This window comes from Aethina tumida, chromosome 3 (genome assembly GCF_024364675.1).
Source record: "Aethina tumida isolate Nest 87 chromosome 3, icAetTumi1.1, whole genome shotgun sequence".
NCBI lineage: Eukaryota > Metazoa > Arthropoda > Insecta > Coleoptera > Nitidulidae > Aethina > Aethina tumida.
The window spans coordinates 34748393-34764303 of NC_065437.1; the positions used below are offsets into that span (position 1 = coordinate 34748393).

A 15911-nucleotide genomic window follows, 5' to 3' on the forward strand; every position below is an offset into this window, starting at 1 on the left:
TGACTCATATTATTGGACGAAGAAGAATTTGACAGGTGTTTTGTTTTTTAATTTGTTTAATCGAATAAGAACATTATGGAAGTATTTAATAAGATATATTCCCAAGTAAGCAGTTCTGTTAGTAGCACAGTATCACAATTATCAGGTGTTTTACCCGGTAATCCTGTTACTCGTGAATTTGATGCTGCAGCACATATTGCTTCAGCTGGACCAGGTAACTTAATCTATTAATCACAGTAAATAATTTACTAATTTATTTATTATTTAAGGACTATTATGGAAAATATACAAGGGCAGCAAACGTTCAACCAAACAGGAAGCTTCCATATTCGTTTTCGAAAAAAGACAACTGGAAAAGTACAACAAAACAGACAGGGAACTAGTTTTAGAAACATTGAGACGTGGAGTCACGCAATTAACTAAAATCCGCCACCCACAAATACTCACTGTTCAACATCCCTTAGAGGAGAGCCGCGAAAGTCTTGCATTTGCCACAGAACCAGTTTTTGCAAGTCTGGCTAATGTTTTAGGAGAAACTACAAATATGCCTCAACCTGCAAACATGTCAGATTATAAACTTTATGACATAGAAACTAAATATGGATTGCTGCAGTTAAGTGAAGGATTGGCTTTTCTTCACAATGATGTAAAACTTATTCATAAAAACATTTGTCCAGAGACTATTATTATTAACAATCAAGGTGTGTGGAAGATATTTGGGTTAGACTTCTGTGTGCACAATACAAGTCCAGCTAATAGTGTCCCAGTTTATCCATTTGAAGAGTTCAGTATGACTTTACCAAGTGTCTGTAGACCAAATTTGGATTATTTAGCTCCTGAGTGTGTGATTCAACAAAAACATTCACCAGCCAGTGATATGTTCTCCTTTGGAATGTTGTCCTTTGCATTAAGCTCTCCCACTAAGCAATGCATAACTCCAGTCAAAGATATACAGCAGTTTAAAAATAGAGTTCAACAATTAAAGAATTTAACACCTAGCAAGTTACAGTGTATGCCTGAGGCTCTTAGAGAATATACCAAGTTGTTACTTAATGTTTCACCAGAAGTTAGACCAGATGCTCACCAATTTGTTAAGGTATTAGTTAATCACTGAGGTTGTTAAAATATGTAAATTTATGTTATTTTTTAGATTCCTTATTTTGAAGATGTTGGCATTAAAACACTAACTTATCTGGATTCCTTGCTTCAGTGGGATAATTTACAAAAATCCCAGTTTTATAAGGGTCTGCCAGATGCATTGCCCAAGTTACCTCAGAGAGTGAAAGTGCAAAGGGTTTTGTCCTGTTTAGTCAGGGACTTAGCACAGCCTGCAATGGTGCCTTTCGTACTCCCTAGCATATTTGACATTGCTCAGGAATGCACTCAGAAAGAATTCTGTACTTACATACTTCCACACCTCAAAGGTGTGATGAAACTGATGGAACCAGTGCAAGTAATATTACAGTTTTTTGTGGAAGTGTTATTTTTTTATATAAATATTTTTTATTTTTAGATTCTTCTAATAATGTTACAAAGAATGGAATTGTTACTGAAACTGACTCCCGCCGATGACGTCCAGCAACACGTCCTCCCAATGTTGTATCGCGGTCTGGACTCGGATTCTCCCCAAATCCACGAGTTGTGTCTGTCAGTTTTACCCACGTTCGCTGGTCTTTTGGACCATGCCAACGTAAAGAACAGTCTTCTCCCACGCATTAAGCGCTTATGTTTGACCACTAACACACTTTCAGTGAGGGTAAACTGTTTATTGTGTGTGGGGCGACTACTGGAGCACTTGGACAAATGGTTGGTGCTGGATGAGGTTCTGCCGTTCTTGCCGCAGATACCTTCAAGAGAGCCAGCTGTTCTGATGGGTATTTTAGGAATTTATAAGTTGGCAATGAATCATAAGAAACTAGGTATCAGTAAAGAAATCATAGCTTCCAGGATTCTACCGTTTTTGATTCCACTTTGTATTGAAAACGGTTTGACGATTGCTCAGTTCAATGCACTTGTCGCTCTTGTAAAGGACATGTTTCAATTGGTAGAAACTGAGCATAGGACGAAACTTGAACAGCTAAATTCTGTAAAAGATGAACAGAAAGCCCTATCCATGAATATGCCTGAAGTAACTTCAAAAGCACAGCCCGCGAAAATGGATAACGCATTTACAGGTCTTGGTCTAGAAACCTTTGCCAATTCTGTTACTATTCAGGATAAACAAAATTTGGCGCAACAACAAGAGGCAGCAAAATTGTTCACTGCCCAACCTAGCATTGAACCATTGAAAATTGAAAAAACTAAGACTTCTCCACCAAAAGATCTAACCTCCAGTCTCATTCAAAGCCCAACTTGGACTGAATCACCCAAAATACAAACTCCTGCTAACATCAATTTAAATTTGCAAATGCAAACATCCCCAAGCCCCATGTGGAGTGGACCGCCTAAAATACAAAGCCCCCCAAATATTAATATGGGCTTGCCCATGCAAAATTACAAACCACCAATTAATCAAATTAATCAACAAGGTCAATGGGGAATGAATCAAAATTCAAATCCGTGGTCTAGCAGTCAACCATCAACTAATATGAATTTTGGAAAAAATACAACCGGACAAAATTGGAGCGCTTTGGATAATCTTTTGCCGACGACTAATGCGAACCGGATGCCCATGAATCAAATGTCGTTTAACCAACCACTCATACCCCCGTCGAATAACAATACCGGTGCGAGCGGTAAGCTTTCTAGTGATGACATTATGGATCTGTTGAGTTAATTCCATACTGACTGATTATGTTGTAATATTGTGTTTGTAATGCAATCTACGATTTTTGGTAACTTTAGTAAACTTAAAACATTCCTGTGAGTAGTACATCCAGTCATAGATTTTATGTTTTAGGTCTGTATAAAATTACGTTTAGGTTAAAAATCAAAAACCTCATAATTTATTTATTTCATACATAAAATAATTTTTATATTTGACTATTGTTTTAGTGACTGGTTGCAATTTGTGATATTTTTTTGCTTTTACTAAAAATTTAATTTAAGTACTTTGCTTGAATTTATGTTTACCTGTATCATCTCATTTAAAATAATAAATTTGTATGCAAATTATAAATTTAAAATGGTAGAGTAACAAAAGAACTTGTTCAAATAATAGTTATATTTTAGAAATGCAAACTACAATTGAGGTTTATCTGAAAGTTATATCTCTAATCTATTTTCTCTACAATCTTAATTATATTTTTAACTAGAGCACTAATAAAAACCAAATTTTATTTTAAATGTTTTATTATAATCAATCTATTTAATAAAAGTCAAATCAAAGTGTTTATATCAATCGTTTTATTAAATAATCCTTAAATACCAAAAAACAGAAAAATAATTTATTTTACTGGCACATTCTTGAGACTTTTGGCGAGACAAAAACCTTTATCAGCCACTTTCCAAGGAACTCCCTTGTAACAAGCTTGAAGCTGGTCATTGGTGTGCAGATCTGGAGCCACAGTTTCAAAAATCTTTTTCTTAGGATTCATAACTGCATCTGGCTGTCTTGTGTAGCCTTCACAATAAAGCAAGTCACCTGGGGCAGAGCCACTTGGTGGTATTAGCACTTCAACACCTTGTTCACTGCTTGCACACATAACCATTGCTTCAGATGTTATTCCGCGCATCTGAAAGAGATTTAGTATTTTATTATTTTATATTTTATAATTTTTGAGACAATTCACACTAGTCTATATTGTTGTATTCTATTAATTAAGTGTACTCTCTTAAAACAATTTATTAAGATAGGATGGGAGGTAAATATTTTGTAATTAAGAAATATTGTCCAATATTACTAAAATAAAATATTTTATAATAGAAATTATTTCGAATGATGATTTATAAAAGACAATTTTTTAATTAAACAAAAATGTTTAATTTGATATATCCAATATCTGAATAATGTATATACAAATAGTCACTTACTTTTACTGGTTTCAAATTACATAAGAGAATGACAGTTCTGTCCCTTAGTTCTTCAATGGGAACATGCTTAACAAGTCCTGAACATACAGTCCTTGCTTTTTCTTCTCCACAGTTAATTTTCAGCACATAAAGTGAGTCAGCATCTGGATGCCTTTGAACATCTTCCACTTTACCAATCCGTAAGTCCAATCTTCCAATATCAAATGGAAGTTCTGGGGCTGCTTCTTTTGGTTCTTTTCCTTTCTTCTCCTCCTTAGGTTTCTTTTCTTTCTTGGATTTTTGTTCCTTGGCTGGAGCCTCAATTTCCTTGGCAGGATTGCTTTGAACTTCAATATCTGCATTGGAAGGTGTAGAGAGAACAGTTTTTTCATTGAATTTGGGCACTGGTATTTGTTTGATTCCTTTTTGAACTTCTAGTTGGCCGAGTCTTTTCTTGGCCTCTTCCACTGCAAGTGTCAATTTGGCATTTTCTTCCAGCAAACGTTTAGCAAGCATATCATCGTAAACTTTATTAAGATAGTCCAACTGGAATTAGTTAAATTAGTATCATAACAAAAAAGTCCATATGCTGACCTCATGTTTCACAGCCTCTAAGGTGTCCTTAGTTTTTTGGGCATTGGCTTTAATCTGTTCCAAGCTCGTTTTGCTGGTCATTTTGATAAATTGCTTACAAGAATGTCTAAAAAAAGATAATAAATTAATATTTATCATCGAGGACATTTTTGTCCAAATTACCTAACCTTAAACAGCCGAATCTGGTGGAAAATCGAAAAGCCCTGGCTGCTCGGCCGCTCCAGCCAATCGCGTAGCGTAAATTTGGAACTAATTGACACCGTGTCTCATGCCTACCTGCTGACTCCCAAATCGGTTTGCAGTGCTACTGTGATGTGTACATAAAAATTGCGGGCACAATGTCCAATTGGAATTTTATTTATAAACTGTTATATTTATTTATACATTATTGTTATTCTGTGTTCGAAATTCTGTGGAATTATGTGAAAATCACTATAGACTTTTGTCACGCGATTTACCGCTTTCAATACCAAAGCACAGTTTTGTGTAATAATGTGAAAAGTATAAACAAATTACCAAAACACATAACGATTCTTCTGGGTCGTGAGGAGCCTTCATATAGGGATTTAGCTAATATAGTCCTTTGGTGTATCTCAGCTAATATTCCTTTCATTAGTTTCTATGACTGTAAAGGTAACACCCGTCGCTAATTAAGTTGCATCAGTTTGTTTTATTTTATAACTTTTAGGACATTTAAAAAAACACCAATCAGAACTGGAATATGAAGTCAGTAAAAGGATAAAAGAAGAGGATCATGTTATATGGCACAATGATCCAAAGACAATTCATAAAAATGGCTTTTCTGGCAGAAAAATCCATATAAAAATATTATCAGAACAGGATGGTAAAGAGAGTGTTGTGAATTTGTGTAAAAAAATTGCCTTGGATGAAGTGAAAACAGACTTTAGTATAAGAAGTATAAATGAAGGTTTATTAAAGGAATTTGAGTTTCCAGATCCCGATTTGGGACTCTATTGTGGGAACAATTTTAACTTGCATAATTATCCTCAGTGGCAAATTAGAGTTACTGAATTTTTAAATGTTAAAAGTCATCACAACATTACTTTAGATATGTTTATTCAGATGTTATTAAGGTATAATAGATGTGAACAAAGACTGGGTAAATAGTTATTTAAATAAATTATTAAAAGCTGCTGATTTTCTCTTCATTGATCACTTTGTGAATGTTATGACTGCATGTGTAAGTGTATATAGATTGTAAATATATATGTAGAATAAAAGTGGAAATATGTGATTTGTGGATAATATAAAAATACCTACCAACCCTATATTAATTTGGAAATAAAACTAATAATTTATGATAATGGTTTATTATAAACAAAATGATTCGATCAACTTGTTTTAACTACAATACAGTGTGTAATAATTTTATTGCACAAACCTGCTAATCTGAATCACTATTTAGGAAGACTTAATACCTAAATATGTTACAATAAATATTGGAATACCAATAAAAATGTTAAAACGTATTAAGAGAAATGGTTTGTACATTGTGAGTTAAATTATTATTTGAAGACAGTTCACAGCATCTTCTTATCATCTACCTAGGAATAAAAAAATATTCAGATCTTATTAACATTCCTATACGAATTCTGGTTGCTTGCTGGTTAAATATTTCAAGGATCTTATCATGCATTTCATATCAGACCTAATAGACTATATTTTTTTAAAAGTTAGATAGTGCTGCAATAACAAAATTGCTGATAAAATTCGATATTTTTATTTACTCATATAAATACCCTAAATCAGAATATTTAACTTGCTTTGTAATATATTTAATGCTTTAGTAATAATAATTAATAGAGAATTGCAAATTGCATTAAATATTTAAACATGATAAGGTTTATCAATGTATCACTTGCAAACACTTACCAATTATAACTAAAATATATATTCTAATCAGACTTAAAATAGAGAAGCTATAAATGGAATAAGAGGAATATAGAGACACATCAAATTAATTTTGATGGAAATAAATCAATGAAAACCAGCATCAGTAACCAGAATCCGCGAGTGCCATCGAATCATATCACAGTATCAGAATAAATATACAACCTTTGTCCTGCCCAGTCAGTCAATTGTCTCTCGGCTTCAGTATCTGTGTGACCTCTTACCCCTGCCGCCGCTGGACGAGCGTGACCTCCTGCGCCTCGCCGACTTGTGCAAGGACCTCGATCTGGACCGTCGAGCTCCGCTTCTGGATGTGTATCTGTTTCGCGAGACGCTTCGCGACGATCTTCTTGTCCTGTCGCGCGAGTACGAGCGCTTCGTGCGCCGGTAAGAGGAAGACCTCGACCGACGCGAGCGACTCGAGTACGATCTGGAACGTGAGCGACGACGCGACGAACCGCCGCCATTGGTGTGGCGACGGTCGCGCGATGCCGTCCTCGATCGTCGATGTCTTTTCGCAGGTGGCGTCTTAGACTTTGACCTTGTGACGTACATGATTGTATTATTATTGGATTAGAATCTTTCGTTAGTAAATCAACGTACGACAACAAGAAAACCGTAACAACTTGTAAAAGCTGCCAGTGAAACTGACAAATTTTCAGTTGTAACGATTTACTTTCGATACTCAATACTTGATTAGCGTGTGCTGTTAAACATATTTAGAGGACTCAACTACATTAAATGTGCCACACTCCTGAGTCTTCTCACTGAATGACTAAAAACTCTACTGCCTACCTTCTAGTTCTTGATTTTTTGGGAGGCGTGCGACTCCTCGACCGACTATACTTCCGTTTGGAAGTGGGCCGTCGTCGAGAGTCGACGCTGCCCGAAGAAGTGGATCTGCGGCTAGCTTTCGATCGACTGTTCACGTAAGAGTCGCTATTATCGGAAGAAGTCGATGGCGAACGTCGTGATGTCTTCGATGTTGCCCGAGGCGGCGTCTTGGACGGACCTGGAAAATGGAAAAGGGGAAACGACGATTAGTGACGGATGATGCGTTATGTACTTAACACGTCGGAAAGCGATGTGTTTTACAACTAATCTTTCAAAATTTGAAATGTTCAAAATTAATAAAATTAATTGTACTAGTAATCTTGAAAATAAATTAATTCCAATAACTTGTGGTTACTTTTTAGTGTAATAAATAATCATAATTTACACACAAATATTTTTATAAAAACCATCAAGGTCCAATGTAAGCAGCATCACAGTTCAACATTTGGTGTCATTTCTGGTGTCTTCCACCAAAACAACAATAAATTAAATAAGCGCTTGTGCACAAATTGCAATGAATGGCACCAAACATTGGGCCACCGTTTTTTATAAGATACTGACCTTGCAAGCGAGCGTCTACCTGTGAATCGTTATCGATTGTATCTGGAGATGTGTTCCTACTAGCATTGCCGGTCTTCCGACTTTCCGCTTCCGCCAATTTGTCTTCGATTTCACGTTCCGTTCGCGAGAAATCGTTTACTTTCCTTTTAATTATGTCCTAAAACCACCATGATTTATTAACATACTACTTAAATAAGAAAATTTACTTACTTTGAGCTCCGAATCCGAGTCCCTCTTGTCCTTATTGTATTCATCATCGCTATCTTCGCTGCTACTGCCTGAACCCTCGCCATAGATACCCAGTCCTAATTTATAACATTTTAATTCGGGCACATTGACTATTAACAAATTATGTGTAGGTATACGCTAATCTTCAGAACTGAGTAAAAATCAGAAGCAGTTCTGAAAATTATCTGGCCAAAGTAGACAAAGTGAAGTAGTTATAGTATGTCTACATTGGAAATGAATTGTTAATTCATTAGCATTGGACGAGTATGTTCCAAAAAGTTAGGATGAAATAAACTTACCAAGTTTGGCACTAATGTTTGCACCGCTGGGTGCTGACGGCCGATGATCTGAAGCTGAAGTTTAACAGTTATTTTAACACAACCTAGGTCACCATTCACCCTGTTAACAGTCTTACACAACAGAAATATGACAAGCGACGGTGTAAAACCGCATTCAACAACTTATAGATAAATATATCCCATAATAATTGGTTTTGATTAACAAGTTTTTGGCTTACTGTCCAATTAACTACAATACCTTTCAATTTCTTTACATGCCGCTGATGTTCCTCCCGACAAATCGCCTCAATTTGTGCTGTGGTCACTTTTAGTAAAATTTCCGTCATGTTTTTGCGAACTTGCATAATCTAAAATTTTGTTTTTCATTAATTATAGACTATTTACTGCTATCAACTTAATTACTCAAGTCGATTATAATTAAAAAGTGTAATTTTATTAATAATATTTAAATAATTGTAGATTTTTTTTAAATTCATTTGATATACTAATGCACTTACCAATTCTTCTTGAGTTAAAGGTATTGGTTCAGGTTTGAAACTAATTTTTTTACTTGGAGGGACTTCCTCTTCTGAATCTTCTCCATCGCTTTCCTAAAATATGTCACTGTAAAATATTAAGGGATAACAAAAAACATTATACTGACAAATCTGCTTCTCTGTTGTTCCTTCATTGTAGTCTTTAAAATTTCCATCTTCTCTTTCTCACTTTGTTTGATTTTTTCATTGTATATTTCCCTTTCATGTTTTTCCCTTTCTTTTTCTTGTTGTTTCAGCTTATCCCTTTCCATCTTTTCCAAACCTTTAAGCCAATATTAATTAAAACTTAGAAAAAATGTAAAAATAGAAACAATATTTACCTTCTCTAATCCATGCAGGCAACTGTTTTCTTTTTGCTGCATCTAATGTTGGAGTAGTAGAAGGTTCTTCAGTTATAGTTGGGGGCATAGGTGGTATAGGTGTGGGTACATTTACTTTACTATATCGTCTATTTCTGGGTTTAATTACTTTGTTATTTGTCCAAAATACAGGGGAATAATCATTATTTTGATTTGATCTGCAATAAAACAATTAAACCTGTGCATCACTATAATGATTACTACTCACCCTCCGAAAGGAACAGCATTATCACTAGAACTCTCAGGTGGGGCATTGAAGGAATTATAATTATTAGGAGTTGGCAATAGAGGAGGCTTCATAACTCCAGGTGGGGCAGGGACCCCACTAGGAGGTGGCACCCATTGATTGTTCCAAGCCCAGGTTTGATTCTGATTGTTCCAGCTCCATTCACTTTGATTAACTTGTGGGGGTCCAGGCCAAGTTGGTGGTTCCTCCTTGTCATTTTCCATGTCCATTGGAGCCTCTCCACCTTCAGGTGATGACTCTTTTTTGGACTTGTTATGCAGAACGACCGGTTGCTCGCCTGGGATCGGAGGAGGCCCTGCCTCTTTCATAATTATCCACTGCTGGGCTAAAGCTGCCCAATCGACTTGGTCGTTTGCCATGTTTTGGTAGTTCGACGGATTTATCGGCCATTGTGGGAAGTTCTGTGACTCTGTTGAATCGCTGCCAGAGTACATATTTGAGCTTATATCAAACGCAATAAATAAGTTTACACTGCTAATCAACAAACGAATACATTTCTGCGAAAATTACATTAAACACCTACACCGGTATGTCACAAAATGTCATAGTTACCAACCTTAAAAGAGTAGGCTATTATTTATTTATAAAAGCTGAAACACTGCAATTTAAATTGTGGTTAGTGTTAAATGAATTGTGTGCATTTTCTATTTTATTCATATAAAAAGTTAAAATTTTAATGACTATTTAAAAATGGAACTGACTATTTAAAGAAATAATTTAAACGTCAAAATTTTAGGTTAACAAATGTCCTGTGGAAAGTTTCGGAAAATATGCGCCTGACACATTTGCGTACTCTGCTGTACAGAGGAACGTTCCGTTTGAACAGTAATTCAAATAAAACCATTATGACAACACCAAGGAATTTGCAAGAAGCCATGGACGAGTTGAAGCAAAATCCTTATTATTCGAAGTATGCAGACAAAATTGGTAAACTGCAGCAGACAGCACCTGAAGAGTTTTCTTCAAGGGTTGAAACTATTGGTAAGAAGGATAAAGGTGAAAAGAAGATAGAACCTGCAAAGGAAAGGCAGTTTTCTCAATTGTTAAACCCAAAAAAGAAAATTGCTCAACAACTTGAAGCACCTGAAGCATCTTTAGAGAAGATAATGAAGATTGAATTAATTAAAGACAAGTCAGCTGAAGAGATTCAAGAAATTTGGCAAAAATATCACAGTGATAAAGAATTTATTTCAGCTACAATACCTGCTGAACAGTTTGATAAGTTGATAAACAAGGGTAAAAAGTATCCAATATTCTTGCTTCCAATTCCTAGAAGTCAAGGGTATGAATTTATAATGTTACAATTTGAAAGAAATACTGTACATTTTACTCCATTGTTGTACTATCAAGTGCACAAAGAAAATGCTCCTGAATGCCTCACAATCAACCATTATACAGAGTTCAAGGATGAAAAAGGTATTGTATTAATGAGAGGAGAATATGATAAGAATGTTATCAATGCCAAGGAAGCACAGTGCCTTGCTAATCTCATGAAGTTGTATTATGGTGAAGAAAATACTGAGAAGAATAAACTACTTGAAACCTTTACATCAAAACCAGATGAATTCAAACATCAGGATTTGATTAAAGAATTGGAGAGTTTATCACTTTAAAATAAATTTGTTTTAAACATTATAATGATTTATTGTAAATAGTGGATAAATACATAATTAAATTATAATTAAAATAATCTGTTTTATTTCTGTGGAACTTGTGAAAGTTGCCTTAGCTGTTTAAGAACAGTTTCCAACAGTTTCTTCTTGTCTCTTTCACTTTTCTTTAGAACTGTGAACATCGTTTTCTTGTCACCCTCTTTCAATCTGTAAAACATATATTTAAATTTAATATTGTTGTAAAAAAGGTATTTTATTGACTAACTTTTCCAATAAAATGATTGCTGTATCAGGATCAACCTTTTTATATTTACTGGTTTCTTGTGCAAAGTCATGGAAATAGGTTGGCCAATCCCAAGAAATGAATAAATCGAGAATTTCCCTTAATTTACTAAAATAAACCAACAAATCATCTTCTTGTAAGCCTTTTACTGGTTCTGATGCAGCAAATACTAAAACAATTCAGAGGTAATTTTATCGAAATTTTATAAATTATTTTAGTTACATTCACACTGAAGTAGATCCAAATTAATCTGATTTAAAGCACCCATAGAAACTTGCTTGATTTCATCATTCATTAGAAGAACAAATATTGAATTTGCTATGTGTTCACAAGCAGCTTTACATGCCACTTGAGCTACTTCAGGCTAAAATAATTGTAATTTCAATAATTAGCAATTTAACAGCAGTATGAATTCTCACAGGTAAGTTTGTAAAACTATGGAAAGTTGTTTGAAGGAATGCAATCAAATCCGAGATGAAACTGGAGGCGTGACCTGAAGGTTCTACTAGAATCCAATCATAGTTCTCTAGTTCAAGGAAATGATTGATCTTTTCTTTGAGTTTTTCACAAATCTGTCTGACGGCATCTTCCCTGGCGACTCTGAACATCACTGACTGACCTTGCACCATTCCTCCAGAAACACTTTGGGATTCCTCACTGGAGAATAAGTTTATATTAGTTGATTATTGTATGTTGTTGAGAAAAAATACCCAGTAATATTAGAGATAAATTGGTCTAAAAAGATTGTTGCTTCCTCTAAATAGCCTGTATCAACAATGATTTGGATGATTTCTTGTAAGTTAACATGTGGACTTCGAAACGTTGACGATAAACATCCACTAAAGGTCCTAGTCAATAGGAGATTCATAGATTTTCTTATCATCTCATCTACCTCTACTTGACTAAAATTAAAATATTAGTTTATGTCTGTTATGAATATTATAATTTACCTTAAATTTAGATCCTCTGAAAATTTCAAACACGCATATATAAACTCTTTAACTTGTTGGTAAACTGTAGGCACCATACTGGAAAAGGGGAAGAAAAACGGAAAACGTATATCATCTGGAAGATCACCATCCCAAGGAAATGACAGTAAGATATTATCATATTCTTCTTGACTAAATACCTATAGAAAAGATATTATTATTGAAATATATCATTAAAAAAATTATTTATCACTTACTGCAATAGGTTGAAAATCTTCCTTAGATAATATTTCCCTAAATACTTGCACCCATCTTTGCATTAGCACTTCAGTGTAGTGATCCCTAAGTTCCCTCATAAGTTCCCAAAGAGGTTTTACAGTGTATCCATAATTTCTTAGTGTTGTGCAAAACAACATAATTAAGTCTTTGATTTTTAGTATTAAAGTCGCATCTGTGCAATATGCCTAAAATTAATATATAACTTTAATAGGCAATAAGAACATAATAAATAAGTTTATTTATTTAAAAATATAAATAATTTCAATTGTTTCTCCATATAATAGGTGGGGGAAAAGTCTTGAGTGACTTTTTTATATATATATATTATCTAGATTATCACTAGACAGACAAATTTTCTTGAAGACAGTTTTGTATTTCATCAATTATATCAATAGTTACATTAGTGAAGTTTCTGATAAAAATCGCTGTATTTTGAAATTTTACTACGAAAAAGTTAAGAATGCTGCCTACACATTTCCTGGACCTTGTCCCGACTATCTTTTACGTTGATCTCTGAAGAATTTCTTTAATGATGTAAACTTGGCTTGAAGAAACCTTTGAAAATCATTTGATTCATTTTCGTGAATCGAAACGACGCATATTTGGTATAATCATCTTCAATTTAAATAAAAGTTAAATTTAATCAAGAAATTACAGAAAATCACCGACTATGTTTCACCTGAACCATTGAGCTAGTGAAAGGTAAAGAAAAAACTGATGGCTCTACACCAGATACTATCAACATTAAACATATCACATACTGAATGAGTTTGAAGTGCAGTGACAATTTTAGACAGTGCCATGTTCCACATATCATCCAGAAAAGCTCTCGTAATTAATCCCTTGCCAGTATTCAGAACATGGTCTTCCAAAATGAAGAAACCCAATACTGCATGGATGTACATCCTATAACTTTCTTCAGACTCATGCTGAAAATAAGTTAGTTTAATAAAATAGTCTTTTTTCAAGAAGATATTCTACCATGTTTGTGGGAGGTTGTAAAACCAATCTTGCTTGTTTAGTTCTTTCTGCTCTGTAATAAGTTTCAAAAGTGGCTGAAGTTTTTAATACTGATGAAATATGTAATCCTCTATAGATAGGTGAAAAATCAATCAATTCCTGAGCACTGAGATCTTCTTCTGAATAATGCCCATTAGAGTCACCTATTTTAATGTAACATAATTATTAACAATTATTATTAATTAATGATTTCAATACCCGGCTGAGGAGCATTTCTCTTCTTTTTTCTTCCTATCACAGTTGGATCACTGGCTAATTGTTCACTTGTCTGAGATAAATAAAATAATTAAAATTATATTTATACATTATATGAACTTGCTTACATGTCTCATGGCAACTTCTCCAACTTTGGGTGAAAATTTCCTAATGTTTTCCAGAAAATCTTTTAAGTCTGACATGGATGCCTGTTCAATGCTTTCTCTTATTCTAAAAGGAAGTTTATTTATTACATTTGTTTACTAAACATGTTTGCTTACTTTGGAATACTGTCTCTAAGTTGTGCATAAAATCTGTAGTTTACAATTTGTGGTAAATGTACATGTTCTAATTCTTCCAATGTTTTTAAAGCTGGATAATATCTAAAATTCACATTTCAGTTCCAACGTAACAAAAAAAAAAAAAATATTAATACCTTTTCTCAGCTATTTGTTTTTTAAGTTTGGAATAAGTAGTTAAAACTGGCAAACATAAATTCAACTGAGTTATGACAATGGCAATATTGCTTTCTACTTTTCTGGCTTGCAGCAGTTCATTTCCTGATTTTGTTACTGGTTTTGCTGCTGCATGTAAATTTTTGTCCAATTCAACCACTTCTCTCTAAAAATGTTTCAATGACTTGATACATTTATTTTATAATAAAATTCACATACATTTAATTTTTTTGCTTTGGATCTAACATCTAACAGTTCTCGGACAGATTCAATGAATCCTTGATAATAAACATTGCAAAGTCTCTCAATATCTTTGTCATGTTGTTTAATCCTTGCCTCCAGCTTCTTGCGAAATTCTACATGCTCGTCATTGTCATAAATAGCCCTAAGAATGAAAATTATAGGACAATGATCAGATATAGGATTATACACCCACCTAAAAGTAGGTCCCCAATAATCGTCTATTCCTTCAATTTCTTGTAGATACAGATCATGCTGAGTGTTAAAGTTATTGTGCTCATTGTGAATTTCTTCCATCATGATTTACATTAAGGAAAATGTTTGTTTTTGGAATATTTTGTTTTGATTTTTAACATTTATGAGGTTAGGGAAAACGTCATCTCAGGGACATCTGACGAACATTGAATCGTTCGTATTCGTTAACCAATCAGATTTTCTGTATCAGTCTCGCCAACATGATGTGATGAATTTTTAAAATTTATGCACATATTGATCGGTGAAAAATATCGCTCAATAATGCAGGATGGGCAGGTGTTAAGATAACATAAACAAAGACGAAATTAAATACTGGCACGGTTTGTTTATTATCTTACAAGTATAAATGGAATGAATATAAATAATCTTAATAATACTCGGGCGTCTTGCAAAAGGGCAATAGACACAAAATTCCTGTTACAATTTCAATAATTTGTAAACCTAATTGGATAGCACAGATTATGTATTCAAAACGTAGCACTTCGCTTTGCCATATCATTATATAAATTACGCCGACTGATGAGGGGATTGTTAGGAGAATTGCTATGAAAACTGGCCACTCTGAAACAAAAAAAATATTTTAATTATCCATTTAAGTTCCGGAAGAGTTTTCGAGCAACTTACTTTTTTCAGTCAGATTCCCCCGTCTAGCTAAAATTACTCTAAACAGTTCTATAACGCAAACAGCCATTAAAATACCGAAATCAGTAGAAAAATGTTCTAAATTACTAAAGTTTATGTACTTTACTATATTCATGCCAATTTCGCAAACGGCAAATAATCCAAAATAATACGAATTTAAGTATAATAAAACTTCGAACGTTAAAGACGTATTCATGTTACTGGTAACTGCTTTGTTTGTTTTCTCATTTGTTGATTGAAGGGATTGACAAGTTCTTCCGCGACAGTGTAACCAACATTGGATAACGTATATTTTCAGTATTTGCGTAAATTACCCACTTAAAGTAGGCAACCAGGTTGTCTTTTTATAAAATCGTGTATAATAATCAATTTTCTTAATTTCAATTGTTTATAATTTTTTTATAGCAATTAATAAATGCATTAGACATATAAAGGAATAAAAGAATTTAAATTTGATATTATCCTAAAATATATACTTAC

At 33.8% G+C, this 15911-nt stretch overlaps 7 protein-coding genes across 9 annotated transcripts; 3 read left to right on the top strand and 4 right to left on the bottom strand.

Moving 5' to 3' along the window:
- Window positions 1–48: 48 nt before the first annotated feature.
- Window positions 49–3334, top strand: LOC109595416 (SCY1-like protein 2). The gene is made up of 4 exons (XM_020010766.2): window positions 49–214; window positions 270–1096; window positions 1151–1453; window positions 1514–3334. The coding sequence occupies exons 1-4, from the start codon at window positions 76–78 to the stop codon at window positions 2774–2776; spliced, it is 2532 nt and encodes an 843-aa protein (XP_019866325.2). The 5' UTR covers window positions 49–75; the 3' UTR covers window positions 2777–3334.
- On the bottom strand, window positions 3323–4799 carry LOC109608075 (aminoacyl tRNA synthase complex-interacting multifunctional protein 1-like). The gene is made up of 4 exons (XM_049965351.1): window positions 4708–4799; window positions 4546–4651; window positions 3973–4497; window positions 3323–3674 (listed from the first exon to the last, which is right to left on the bottom strand). Exons 2-4 carry the CDS (start codon window positions 4624–4626, stop codon window positions 3387–3389), a joined length of 894 nt encoding a protein of 297 aa, XP_049821308.1. The 5' UTR covers window positions 4627–4651; window positions 4708–4799; the 3' UTR covers window positions 3323–3386.
- On the top strand, window positions 4798–5698 carry LOC126265043 (dehydrodolichyl diphosphate synthase complex subunit Nus1-like). Its single transcript, XM_049965353.1, has 2 exons — window positions 4798–5178; window positions 5234–5698. The coding sequence occupies exons 1-2, from the start codon at window positions 4884–4886 to the stop codon at window positions 5671–5673; spliced, it is 735 nt and encodes a 244-aa protein (XP_049821310.1). The 5' UTR covers window positions 4798–4883; the 3' UTR covers window positions 5674–5698.
- Window positions 5699–5860: 162 nt separating this feature from the next.
- On the bottom strand, window positions 5861–9954 carry LOC109595407 (arginine/serine-rich protein PNISR). Of its 2 annotated transcripts, XM_020010755.2 has the most exons (11): window positions 9482–9954; window positions 9235–9431; window positions 9022–9176; window positions 8876–8968; window positions 8617–8725; window positions 8379–8432; window positions 8062–8156; window positions 7852–8008; window positions 7252–7468; window positions 6622–6997; window positions 5861–6110 (listed from the first exon to the last, which is right to left on the bottom strand). In XM_020010755.2, the coding sequence occupies exons 1-10, from the start codon at window positions 9952–9954 to the stop codon at window positions 6658–6660; spliced, it is 1890 nt and encodes a 629-aa protein (XP_019866314.1). In that variant the 3' UTR covers window positions 5861–6110; window positions 6622–6657. The 2 variants fall into 2 exon arrangements, with proteins under 2 accessions (XP_019866314.1, XP_019866313.1); XM_020010754.2 differs by having other exon boundaries at window positions 5861–6997.
- LOC109595408 (ATP synthase mitochondrial F1 complex assembly factor 1) lies at window positions 9921–11210 on the top strand. 2 transcript variants are annotated; one of them, XM_049965352.1, is made up of 2 exons: window positions 9921–10047; window positions 10257–11210. In XM_049965352.1, exon 2 carries the CDS (start codon window positions 10291–10293, stop codon window positions 11131–11133), a length of 843 nt encoding a protein of 280 aa, XP_049821309.1. In that variant the 5' UTR covers window positions 9921–10047; window positions 10257–10290; the 3' UTR covers window positions 11134–11210. The 2 variants fall into 2 exon arrangements, with proteins under 2 accessions (XP_049821309.1, XP_019866315.1); XM_020010756.2 differs by lacking the exon at window positions 9921–10047 and adding an exon at window positions 10062–10135.
- On the bottom strand, window positions 11140–14908 carry LOC109595405 (exocyst complex component 6). Its single transcript, XM_020010753.2, has 15 exons — window positions 14731–14908; window positions 14514–14679; window positions 14276–14460; window positions 14121–14222; window positions 13968–14070; window positions 13843–13912; window positions 13606–13787; window positions 13386–13553; window positions 12603–12809; window positions 12367–12545; window positions 12127–12318; window positions 11836–12073; window positions 11639–11780; window positions 11399–11585; window positions 11140–11340 (listed from the first exon to the last, which is right to left on the bottom strand). The coding sequence occupies exons 1-15, from the start codon at window positions 14832–14834 to the stop codon at window positions 11217–11219; spliced, it is 2349 nt and encodes a 782-aa protein (XP_019866312.1). The 5' UTR covers window positions 14835–14908; the 3' UTR covers window positions 11140–11216.
- Window positions 14909–15099: 191 nt separating this feature from the next.
- Window positions 15100–15666, bottom strand: LOC109595357 (transmembrane protein 216-like). The gene is made up of 2 exons (XM_020010697.2): window positions 15414–15666; window positions 15100–15350 (listed from the first exon to the last, which is right to left on the bottom strand). Exons 1-2 carry the CDS (start codon window positions 15625–15627, stop codon window positions 15157–15159), a joined length of 408 nt encoding a protein of 135 aa, XP_019866256.2. The 5' UTR covers window positions 15628–15666; the 3' UTR covers window positions 15100–15156.
- Between the last annotated feature and the right edge of the window lie 245 nt (window positions 15667–15911).

Coding starts and splice junctions, on each gene's coding strand:
- LOC109595416 (XM_020010766.2), top strand. CDS start 76: ATGGAAGTATTTAATAAGATATATTCCCAAGTAAGCAGTTCTGTTAGT. Junction 215..269: donor TATTGCTTCAGCTGGACCAG/GTAACTTAATCT, acceptor TTATTATTTAAG/GACTATTATGGAAAATATAC. Junction 1,097..1,150: donor ATGCTCACCAATTTGTTAAG/GTATTAGTTAAT, acceptor GTTATTTTTTAG/ATTCCTTATTTTGAAGATGT.
- LOC109608075 (XM_049965351.1), bottom strand. CDS start 4,626: ATGACCAGCAAAACGAGCTTGGAACAGATTAAAGCCAATGCCCAAAAA. Junction 4,498..4,545: donor TAGAGGCTGTGAAACATGAG/GTCAGCATATGG, acceptor AACTAATTCCAG/TTGGACTATCTTAATAAAGT. Junction 3,675..3,972: donor GTAATTTGAAACCAGTAAAA/GTAAGTGACTAT, acceptor AATCTCTTTCAG/ATGCGCGGAATAACATCTGA.
- LOC126265043 (XM_049965353.1), top strand. CDS start 4,884: ATGTCCAATTGGAATTTTATTTATAAACTGTTATATTTATTTATACAT. Junction 5,179..5,233: donor TAGTTTCTATGACTGTAAAG/GTAACACCCGTC, acceptor TATAACTTTTAG/GACATTTAAAAAAACACCAA.
- LOC109595407 (XM_020010755.2), bottom strand. CDS start 9,954: ATGTACTCTGGCAGCGATTCAACAGAGTCACAGAACTTCCCACAATGG. Junction 8,433..8,616: donor GCATGTAAAGAAATTGAAAG/GTATTGTAGTTA, acceptor GTTAAACTTCAG/CTTCAGATCATCGGCCGTCA. Junction 8,157..8,378: donor AAACATTAGTGCCAAACTTG/GTAAGTTTATTT, acceptor GTTATAAATTAG/GACTGGGTATCTATGGCGAG.
- LOC109595408 (XM_049965352.1), top strand. CDS start 10,291: ATGCGCCTGACACATTTGCGTACTCTGCTGTACAGAGGAACGTTCCGT.
- LOC109595405 (XM_020010753.2), bottom strand. CDS start 14,834: ATGATGGAAGAAATTCACAATGAGCACAATAACTTTAACACTCAGCAT. Junction 13,913..13,967: donor GAGAAGTTGCCATGAGACAT/GTAAGCAAGTTC, acceptor TATTTATCTCAG/ACAAGTGAACAATTAGCCAG. Junction 12,546..12,602: donor AAGATTTTCAACCTATTGCA/GTAAGTGATAAA, acceptor TCTTTTCTATAG/GTATTTAGTCAAGAAGAATA.
- LOC109595357 (XM_020010697.2), bottom strand. CDS start 15,627: ATGAATACGTCTTTAACGTTCGAAGTTTTATTATACTTAAATTCGTAT. Junction 15,351..15,413: donor GGGGAATCTGACTGAAAAAA/GTAAGTTGCTCG, acceptor TTTTTGTTTCAG/AGTGGCCAGTTTTCATAGCA.